The 10,957-nt window shown below is 39.8% G+C and overlaps 2 protein-coding genes across 4 annotated transcripts in view; one reads left to right on the top strand and one right to left on the bottom strand.

The window, feature by feature from the left end:
• Positions 1–2,002: 2,002 nt before the first annotated feature.
• On the top strand, positions 2,003–3,735 carry LOC130111997 (beta-1,3-galactosyl-O-glycosyl-glycoprotein beta-1,6-N-acetylglucosaminyltransferase-like). Its single transcript, XM_056279309.1, has 4 exons — positions 2,003–2,322; positions 2,417–2,510; positions 2,688–3,092; positions 3,253–3,735. Exons 1-4 carry the CDS (start codon positions 2,003–2,005, stop codon positions 3,733–3,735), a joined length of 1,302 nt encoding a protein of 433 aa, XP_056135284.1.
• Positions 3,736–8,669: 4,934 nt separating this feature from the next.
• The window catches only part of LOC130119043 (protein prune homolog 2-like), a 61,892-nt gene continuing 59,604 nt past the window's right edge, over positions 8,670–10,957 (bottom strand). Inside the window, exons 10-11 of one of the 3 annotated variants that reach the window (XM_056287435.1) lie at positions 10,486–10,518; positions 9,969–9,987 (exon numbers count right to left, since the gene is read on the bottom strand). In XM_056287435.1, coding sequence (XP_056143410.1) covers positions 9,981–9,987; positions 10,486–10,518 — 40 coding nt within the window. In that variant the 3' untranslated portion in view covers positions 9,969–9,980. Of the gene's footprint in view, positions 9,988–10,485; positions 10,519–10,957 lie in introns of all 3 variants that reach the window. The other 2 variants (XM_056287425.1, XM_056287414.1) reach the window with 2 other exon arrangements.

The raw sequence follows: 10,957 nt of genomic DNA, 5'->3' as shown, positions 1-10,957 counted from the left end.
AATTTTATCACGTTAACTGTCAAAAGCGATAGATTAATTTTTTTTGTCGTCAAAAAAACGGAACTAGACCCCGCCCCACCCCACCCCTGCGCGCAACCGATGGGAGGCCAAGTGAACTGTCAAACATATCGGATAGTGAAGAGCGGATATCTTGACGACAGTGAACTGCCAGTTATAAGAAAACAAAACAAAAACAAAAACAAAACAGACAGACCAAATGACGAATGATTAAAAGAAAAAAACAAAACAAAACAACAAGGACAACAAAAGTGGTTGGGGGACGGAAACGGACTTGCCGGTCAGAGCTTCAAGCGGACTCTTTCCTTCAACTCCATTGGCAAAGCCCACTGCATCCAGCAATGTGCGTCTGACGGCGAGATAAGAGACACACACACACACACACACACACACTTCACTAGTCGTTTGTTAAATCATCGGTAGGTAGTATACCATTTGTGAACATATACATTTTTTTTACGTTCATTTGGCTTCCTTTCTCTTTTTCACCGGTCATTTTTATCTTATTTGTTTAACATAGATTTCGGTTTCCTAACTCGTTCTGTCTTAACGCTACTGGGATTGTTGAGTTGTACTGTAATGAGGTGTATCGTGGATTAATAAAGTAAATATAGAAAAGGGGGGGGCGTTTCTTGTGATTTCGTATAGCAAAATGCTCACGTAAAAGGGGATGGGGTGGGGGGACTGGTACGTTTTTCCACCATAGAGCGACTATATCAAGCACTGTGTGATTTAAATTGTTTCAATGTGTTTTTTCTAATTTAGTTTTCTTACGCAATTAAACACAAGATATGGAATACTTACAAAGTGTTTCTGGCATTCAAGACACAGAATAACTAAAAGAAAAAGGGGTTTACATCATCAATGAAAGAAAACACACAACCACTATACATAAGTGGGGCAATCAAAATCAAGGGACTCATACAAACGTTCATACATTTTTTGTTTACACTAATGGATTTACCTTTCATTCTTCTGAGAGACTTAGAACACAGTCCAACTGAATGTCTTGCTGCATGTATTGTGATTTTATGTATACCATTGCAAACATGATGCAGTAATTTCATGCTTTAACCAGTTGTGCAAATGTATATCATGGGTCCAAGAGTGTAAAGACTATTTTTGGTGTTAATTCATTAACCATGTTTGCCTTTCTTTTCTTTTGCACGGCTGTAAGATATGAGACTTTGTTTGATGAAACCTGTTTTGGCAATATCACAAACGTTTAAAAAAAGTTTGGCTTTAGAAAAAGAAATATAAGATACAACAAACCTCCAAGTGGAATGAATGGCTGAATTCCTTCTAACACAGTATTAAGACATCCCTGGCCACTGAGTCTTTTTTTCCCCTTCATATTCAAGAAACAAATAGGACCTGTTTAGCATGGTGAGGGACTTGATTTATTGTCCTTGGAACAATAAAATACATCGGAGACTGTGCGTGGAGGCTCTTGTCTAAGGTTAACTTGTCATTGAATTATAATTCTTATCATTCAAGTCACTGTGTCAAGAGCTTGTCACACACGTGGAAAAAGAGAAATTAGATATATACTTTATTGTACAGATGACCTGATTCAACTTTCTGGGATTTCCTTACCTGGTTATTGAGCATGCATCAAGACATATACACAATGATATGCAGAATAATCTTACAAATGTTATTGCCCTTCAATTGTACCTTTGCTAGCATACTGAAGCAGAAATTGGAAGGAAGAAGCCCTAGTTTCTAGGGCACATTATTATCACCAAAACTTTTGTTTAACTAAGGAGTTGGATGTGTTCTTTATTCCATTTCATCTTATCTGACTTTCAGGTTCCACAACAAACAACGGAATTACTTTTCACTAAGGAGGGATCTCAAGAAGAAATGCACTGAATTTCAACAAACATCCCTTCAGTTTGTACAATTGAATATTAAGAAACACCCCAGACCAGTTTGAGCAGTAGCTTTGAAATAACTTGTAAGTCTTTCCCCCACATTTTCAATGGGTCTTACTAGACGGCTGGTGAGACCACCTCAGCTCCTCTGTTGGATACTTGTTAGCTGCATTCTAGGATCACTTGTGATGCTTCTCTTGCTGGGTCCATCTGAAATGTATTGGGATCCAAGCTACAGTCGGAGCTACAGTTGGCTAGAGTACAAAGATACTGGTGAAGGTCCAGATGATGTTTTCAGCTGTTCAGCAGTTCTGCAGGGAGATCTTGAAACCTTAGAAAAGGTCAAGATAATGCGCATCATCAAGGACTTCCAGAAGCGTACCCTGATCTCTGATGAGTATTACATAAATATCACCCGGGACTGCAGGTGTGTTCCTCTATACTATACCATAGGTTTTGCTATTACTGCATCTGATCCTTATCAGGTCTACTGTCATTTCATAAATGAATGTTATTTACAGGAATTTCAAGCTGAGCAGGAAATACATAACATTTCCTCTTAGCCAGGAAGAGGAGGACTTTCCCCTGGCCTACTCAATTGTTGTCCACCATAAGGTATGTAGCTTTTGAACCTATGAATTTTAAGCAACCTAAAATACATTTTATTTTTTTATCACAAGAGTGACCAAATCTAGTTGATTAAGCACTCTAATGCGAAAAAAAATAAAAGAAATACAGTTAGAGAACATAAATATTTGCATTGCAAAAATATTCATTGTTTTATTTACATAGGTACAAAACTTTGAGCGCCTGCTGCGTGCCATTTATGCACCTCAGAATGTTTACTGTGTCCATGTGGATAAGAAGGCACCCGTTTCAGTCTTGGCTGCCATCATGAGCATTACCTCCTGTTTCCCCAACGTATTCATGGTCAGCCGACCAGTGAGTGTGGTCTACGCTGCCTGGCCACGTGTCCAGGCTGACCTCAACTGTATGGCTGATCTATATAATATTACTACACAATGGAAGTACTTCATCAACCTCTGTGGCCAGGATTTCCCCCTGAAAACCAATCTTGAGATCGTGAGGAGCCTGCGGTCACTGGGAGGAGGGAACAGTATGGAGTCCGAGCAAATGCCTGAAGGGAAGAAGTCGAGGGTGAAAAACTCTTATCAGATAGTGGATGGGACTATCCAGGTGTTGTTACTTTTACTTTATCTTTATCTCTGATGTTAAACTTTATGGCAGCAAAATATTTCTTTTGTTTATATTAAAAAAAAGTCCAGCACTGTTGCCATGTTTCAGGTTGTTTTTTTGTTTTGTTCATATCTCATCCTCATTTATTCCATCATCTCAGGCTACAGGTCAAACCAAGGAGCTGCCGCCCTTTAACCTGCCCATCCTATCAGGGAATGCCTACATCGTGGTTAACCGGGGCTACATCCGTAGTGTGTTGGAAGACCCTCGCATACAAGCACTGATTGCATGGGCAAAGGACACCTACAGTCCAGATGAGTTCCTCTGGGCCACCATCCAGCGGCTCCCAGGTGTTCCCGGCTCAACCTGGCCCAACTCCAAATATGACATGACAGACATCAACGCCATTGCGCGGATGGTGAAGTGGCAGTGGCATGAAGGCTCAAATGGTGTGCAGGGTGCCGTGTATCCCGAGTGTCATGGCAACCATGTCAGGGCAATATGTGTTTATGGTGCTGGGGATTTGCAATGGTTGATAGAGCAACACCACATCTTTGCAAATAAGTTTGACGCAGACACGAATCCGGTTGCCATCCGCTGCTTGGAGAAGTACCTCAGAACAAAGGCACTGGAAATACATTAGCTGTGTCCAGCGGCAGTGGCCTTACAGAGATATACACTACCGTTCAAAAGTTTGGGATCACATTGAAATGTCCATATTTCTGAAGGAAAAGCACTGTACTTTTCAATGACGATAACTTTAAACTAGTCTTAACGTTAAAGAAATACACTCTATACATTGCTAATGTGGTAAATGACTATTCTAGCTGCAAATGTCTGGTTTTTGGTGCAATATCTACATAGGCGTATAGAGGCCCATTTCAAGCAACTATCACTCCAGTGTTCTAATGGTACAATGTGTTTGCTCATTGGCTCAGAAGGCTAATTGATGATTAGAAAACCCTTGTGCAATCATGGTCACACATCTGAAAACAGTTTAGGTCGTTACAGAAGCTACAAAACTGACCTTCCTTTGAGCAGATTGAGTTTCTGGAGCATCACATTTGTGGGGTCAATTAAACGCTCAAAATGGCCAGAAAAAGAGAACTTTCATCTGAAACTCGACAGTCTATTCTTGTTCTTAGAAATGAAGGCTATTCCATGCGAGAAATTGCTAAGAAATTGAAGATTTCCTACACCGGTGTGTACTACTCCCTTCAGAGGACAGCACAAACAGGCTCTAACCAGAGTAGGCAAAGAAGTGGGAGGCCGCGTTGCACAACTGAGCAAGAAGATAAGTACATTAGAGTCTCTAGTTTGAGAAACAGACGCCTCACAGGTCCCCAACTGGCATCTTCATTAAATAGTACCCGCAAAACACCAGTGTCAACATCTACAGTGAAGAGGCGGCTGCGGGATTCTGGGCTTCAGGGCAGAGTGGCAAAGAAAAAGCCATATCTGAGACTGACCAATAAAAGAAAAAGATTAAGATGGGCAAAAGAACACAGACATTGGACAGAGGAAGACTGGAAAAAAGTGTTGTGGACGGATGAATCCAAGTTTGAGGTGTTTGGATCACAAAGAAGAACGTTTGTGAGACGCAGAACAAATGAAAAGATGCTGGAAGAATGCCTGACGCCATCTGTTAAGCATGGTGGAGGTAATGTGATGGTCTGAGGTTGCTTTGGTGCTGGTAAGGTGGGAGATTTGTACAGGGTAAAAGGGATTCTGAATAAGGAAGGCTATCACTCCATTTTGCAACGCCATGCCATACCCAGTGGACAGCGCTTGATTGGAGCCAATTTCATCCTACAACAGGACAATGACCCTAAACACACCTCCAAATTGTGCAAGAACTATTTAGAGCAGAAGCAGGCAGCTGGTATTCTATCGGTAATGGAGTGGCCAGCGCAGTCACCAGATCTGAACCCCATTGAGCTGTTGTGGGAGCAGCTTGACCGTATGGTACGCAAGAAGTGCCCATCCAACCAATCCAACTTGTGGGAGCTGCTTCTGGAAGCGTGGGGTGCAATTTCTCCAGATTACCTCAACAAATTAACAGCTAGAATGCCAAAGGTCTGCAATGCTGTAATTGCTGCAAATGGAGGATTCTTTGACGAAAGCAAAGTTTGATGTAAAAAAAATCTTATTTCAAATACAAATCATTATTTCTAACCTTGTCAATGTTTTGACTCTATTTTCTATTCATTTCACAACATATGGTGGTGAATAAGTGTGACTTTTCATGGAAAACACAAAATTGTTTGGGTGATCCCAAACTTTTGAACGGTAGTGTATGTTATGTGGTATCTAACTTGTTCCAAGCACCAAAAATTGGTTCATAGGGATAAACAAACAAAAAATGTGAAAGGAAACGTGTTTTTCCATTCTGTTATCAGATAAATTAGTAGTGTTAAAGTTTATTTATTTATTTCTATACATAAATAAAATTTAGAATCAGCTTTGTCCAGAAAGAAATATCATGGGGCTCATACAACCATCCCACCTTCAACACCAACAAAAGCATAAAGATAATTTATGACAAGCCAGCATATTTTTTTCATAAGATGCAAGGCATTTATGAACCTGATTAATTAGGATAAAGGAATTTAAGATGTAAAGATGGAAGATGTTGTCTATTGTTGTGTGCCATATCTGTTCTTCAGTGTGGGAATTTAAACTCCTTTGAAACGGTAACTTTGTGATTTAGGGCTACATATAATTATGACTTAAAATGGAGCCATCTGACATTCTCAGAGCAAACTCCAGCATTAAGTTGCGCTATAATGCTTGTTTTGACTTGTCCAACCTGATATTTCTAATCATATACACTACCGTTCAAAAGTTTGGGATCACCCAAACAATTTTGTGTTTTCCATGAAAAGTCACACTTATTCACCACCATATGTTGTGAAATGAATAGAAAATAGAGTCAAGACATTGACAAGGTTAGAAATAATGATTTGTATTTGAAATAAGATTTTTTTTACATCAAACTTTGCTTTCGTCAAAGAATCCTCCATTTGCAGCAATTACAGCATTGCAGACCTTTGGCATTCTAGCTGTTAATTTGTTGAGGTAATCTGGAGAAATTGCACCCCACGCTTCCAGAAGCAGCTCCCACAAGTTGGATTGGTTGGATGGGCACTTCTTTGAGCAGATTGAGTTTCTGGAGCATCACATTTGTGGGGTCAATTAAACGCTCAAAATGGCCAGAAAAAGAGAACTTTCATCTGAAACTCGACAGTCTATTCTTGTTCTTAGAAATGAAGGCTATTCCATGCGAGAAATTGCTAAGAAATTGAAGATTTCCTACACCGGTGTGTACTACTCCCTTCAGAGGACAGCACAAACAGGCTCTAACCAGAGTAGAAAAAGAAGTGGGAGGCCGCGTTGCACAACTGAGCAAGAAGATAAGTACATTAGAGTCTCTAGTTTGAGAAACAGACGCCTCACAGGTCCCCAACTGGCATCTTCATTAAATAGTACCTGTTAGAGCCTGTTTGTGCTGTCCTCTGAAGGGAGTAGTACACACCGGTGCAGGAAATCTTCAATTTCTTAGCAATTTCTCGCATGGAATAGCCTTCATTTCTAAGAACAAGAATAGACTGTCGAGTTTCAGATGAAAGTTCTCTTTTTCTGGCCATTTTGAGCGTTTAATTGACCCCACAAATGTGATGCTCCAGAAACTCAATCTGCTCAAAGAAGTGCCCATCCAACCAATCCAACTTGTGGGAGCTGCTTCTGGAAGCGTGGGGTGCAATTTCTCCAGATTACCTCAACAAATTAACAGCTAGAATGCCAAAGGTCTGCAATGCTGTAATTGCTGCAAATGGAGGATTCTTTGACGAAAGCAAAGTTTGATGTAAAAAAAATCTTATTTCAAATACAAATCATTATTTCTAACCTTGTCAATGTCTTGACTCTATTTTCTATTCATTTCACAACATATGGTGGTGAATAAGTGTGACTTTTCATGGAAAACACGAAATTGTTTGGGTGATCCCAAACTTTTGAACGGTAGTGTAGGTATGCTGTAGTTAAAAAGTACTCCCACTGTTATGGGATTTGTTGTCATTGTATATGAGCTGACATGCACAGAGCATTTCTGTTTAACAATTCAATAGTTGTGACACTTGGGTATTTCTCATTCATACTTTCTGGAGGTGTTGCCAACATTGAAGCCATTTTCAAAATGTGATAAAACAGGAATAGGTTTCAAACAGAGTCGGAGCAATCTTCTGTTCACCACAATCTAGCAATTCTGCATTTCATTGGCTCAGGAGTTATACTCTGTGTAGTGACAATGAAGTTGAATCTAATATGATCTAATTGTGAAGGCAATTTTGATTACACGCATGACCTGTGTGCTCAGATGATCACGTGTCTACCATATGATATTTGCTTACATTTAATCTTTAGCAATGTATATGACGTGTACCGTGTTTGACTTAGGTCTATATTGCTTAGATAGATGCTATATGGTGTAGAGTGAAGATAGTGTCATAAAGTGTCTTCTCCATGTGAACCAAAAAGGGTCATTTACCTGTTAGAAATTCACTGAATGTAGCAAAGTGTGTACAAAGTATTTGGAGAAGCGGCCTTGGTGAGATATGAGCTGAAAGACATGAGATAAGGAGAAGAAGAAACAACTGCCCTATGAATTCCTTGAACAATACGCTCTTGTGAGTAGAAACTCTGCTATCAATTAGGATGGTAGGCTGCAGTGGAGATGTATAAAGGGAGGGCTGCTGCTATGACCAGGGATTAGGGAGACAGGTACTGGGTGGCATACCACCATGAATGTAACTCAGACATGTTTACAATAAGCATGACTCAGTAGTTTTGCTGCATAGCAGGAGCTTAGTATTAAGGGGGGGGGGGCTCTTGGGAGAGGGCACACACTTGGGTAACTATGCTTTATGTGTGCCACACTTATAAGCATTGACAAATTGTGATAATACTGCGAAGAACTTTGTCTCTGAATCCTCTGTGTTTAGACAAAGAGAAGTCTGGTATAGTATTGCCCCGACATTAATCTTCCTCACCTTCCACTGACCGCAACACACATTCAGTGTCTGAGAGTTAAGACATGTACCTTTCTTTGTCATGATCACAAGTCTGGGTTTTTTTTTTCTTCGTTCTACACTCCCATTGAGGTGTTTTGGCGGATGGAAAAAAACAAGACCCGCGTAATGCAAATCTTGGTGTATGCTGGATATATTTGTGTATGTATAAGCATGTTTACATTTCCTTATTAGAGGATTTCAACCAAAAGTGTAATTTCAAGTGAATGTGTACTGTCCGATTCATATGCACTTTGATCTTTTCCCGAAAATGGGTGGGGGACCCTTTGAGCATAAGTCATAACATTAAAATATGTCCCCAAACTGTTCTAAAGTATCACTACCTTTGCTTACATTTCCAACTTTTATCAAATCTGTACACATTAAATAAAGCTTTTTATTAAAACAATTAAACTAGACATTGAAATTTTTTTGGCTTCACCTGCTCTATCATTGACATTTGTATTGAACTGTATAAACATGCAAGATCATTGCAAGCAAGAACAGGAAGTGATCTTTAATGAGGCAAAATGGTGTACATATTTTGCAACACATTGCTACTTTGTGAACTGCTTTCGCCATATAGAAATGTCAACAGTCACAATAGAATGTAAAATGCATATGTTTTTAAGTAGACTCTGAAACACACGTTTCCTTCTTGATCCCTTTGCCCAGCTCTTGTTTGCTGTCTCATACACCCACCCTGCATGTGACAGAGGCTATAAACTACACTGAGCAGACTGACTAGCATGTCTGTCAGTAAGCATGTCGGTTGGATATCATGGAAAGGGGGGTACAGAGTTAAGGGAATGTGTATGGAATCCGATTTGTTTAAAAAATCAACTAGATGCATAGAAACAATAAAGAGGTACAGGGAATATGATATAATTCCATAAATGTGCAATCCTCATTGTTATCTGCTTTCTCTACACTACCTTTGTGTATCCCCCTAGACAAAGTGGGCTGATTATGTGTATGTGCATCAAATTTCTGCCATTGAAAGAAGTCATGTAAGCACCACGTACATTTCAGGGAAGATAATTACACAACACACCTGTCTGAATGCTCCAGGAGAATTAAAATAGTTAAGACAGGATTGTTGAGTCTCACGCTGGCCAAAAATGTATCCCTAATTGGTAAAAAAAAAAAAAAACTTGCACCTTCAGTTGGCAGATGAAATAGTTGTTAGTGTGACCTCAACAAATTAACGATGCTGCTCAACATGAATAACCTGATTGCCTCCTGTGAGCAAATGTTAAGACTTGTCAAACAAATTTTGCGCCCGCTAAGATCCAAAGCATTGCTGCTATGATTCATATCAAAAGCCAAAACATTTAAATACCGTATGTCATTGAATGCCGAACACTGACAATACCAGTATAGTTCTAAAAACTTGGGTTATAAGATTATACTTTTGTATTGATGGTTAATTTAATTAAATCTGATGTCCCATTTTTTTTTTGAATTTTACAGTTTCTCTATTATACAAATAAAAATGTTCCTTCTGAGGAAATTACAGTCATGATTTATAGGAACAGCTTGAGCAAAAATTGCTTTAATTGCCAACAAAGTATAGAAAAAAATATTGTTTGGTATCAATATTGAATTCAAGTTACCAGTATTGAAAATGTTCACACAATACCCAGCCCGATACCTATGTACCCTCTTCACCTGCTGTGTACCATGTACTGCTGTGTACCATGTACTGCTGTGGAGCAGGCTGGCTTCTCTAGGCATGCTGCAGAGTATAGCACAATACGGATCAAACATGCTCAGCAGGCACGGACCACCCAGCTGTCAAAAAGCCAGTTTCCCATTTCTCTTATCTGCTAAGAGAAAGAAAAAGAGAAACAGATAGGGAAATACAGGCAGGCAGAGAGAGAGAGACAGAATATGAATTTACCTCACAATCACACAGGGCAATTCATAAAGTAAGGGAGAGGAATTATGAGTTGATATGAATGAAGAATATAAGTGCATAACATTTCTACAGCTGCACTATTTCTCTGCTGAACGTCGTACTTTCACAGAAGAGCCCCCTGCAGCATGGAGTGGAAGGACCTGATAAAGCTGTACTGAACATGCAGTGCCGAGGAAGTGTTTATCAATTTTACATCCGCAAACACTACTTCCTCCTGTTGGTGACATATGAAAACCAGCACCGCTCCAGTAACAACATATCAGTTATTGTATTGTAAAACACCTGTACTGATAGGAGACTTCGACAGCAACATTCAGATGATGCAACTTTCTCCCTCTTTTTTCTGTCACATACTTAAATGCAAACACACAGTTTCATGACCAGAGTGTGGTCGCTCACTGCTTACTTAGGTGTGGCCTCCTGCATTTCTTCATCCAGTCTGGATCACATTCGGGGTGGCAGGTAGAAGGTTAAAGACACAGATGAAAATGTTAGTATGGGAGATAATCATATCAAAGGGAGAAGGGCACACTGGCAGATCACATGCATCATATGAGGGTCAAAAAACTACAGTACGCCATTACATGGGTTAGTTACTACAGGGTAAACTGTGACCCCATTTACACTTGGTTTTAAAATGCATTTTTTTGCGATCAGATCACAAGTGGACAGTGCTAAATACAAGTGTAAATGACCACCAAAACGTTTTGTGGAACCGGTTACTCAAACCACTTGCCGAGGTGGTCTGGGATGCATTTGACTACATATCGTTTGTAGCGTAAATGCTAATGCGTCCTCGACAAGGACATAACAGGAAATCTTCTCCTTCAGAGCAACGAAATCTGATTACAAGTGGTCAGCAGGATGCATTTGGAGAT

Source organism: Lampris incognitus, chromosome 1 (genome assembly GCF_029633865.1).
Source record: "Lampris incognitus isolate fLamInc1 chromosome 1, fLamInc1.hap2, whole genome shotgun sequence".
In the NCBI taxonomy this organism is placed as follows: domain Eukaryota; kingdom Metazoa; phylum Chordata; class Actinopteri; order Lampriformes; family Lampridae; genus Lampris; species Lampris incognitus.
The sequence above is the reverse complement of the archived record's forward strand: the minus strand, read 5'-3'. Positions and strand labels throughout refer to the sequence as shown.

Bases quoted from the DNA above. Each gene is read 5' to 3' on its own strand.
- LOC130111997 (XM_056279309.1), top strand. From the start codon at position 2,003: ATGGGTCTTACTAGACGGCTGGTGAGACCACCTCAGCTCCTCTGTTGG. The intron at 2,323-2,416 runs GTGTGTTCCTCT...TGTTATTTACAG, and splicing joins AATATCACCCGGGACTGCAG to GAATTTCAAGCTGAGCAGGA. The intron at 3,093-3,252 runs GTGTTGTTACTT...CCATCATCTCAG, and splicing joins TAGTGGATGGGACTATCCAG to GCTACAGGTCAAACCAAGGA.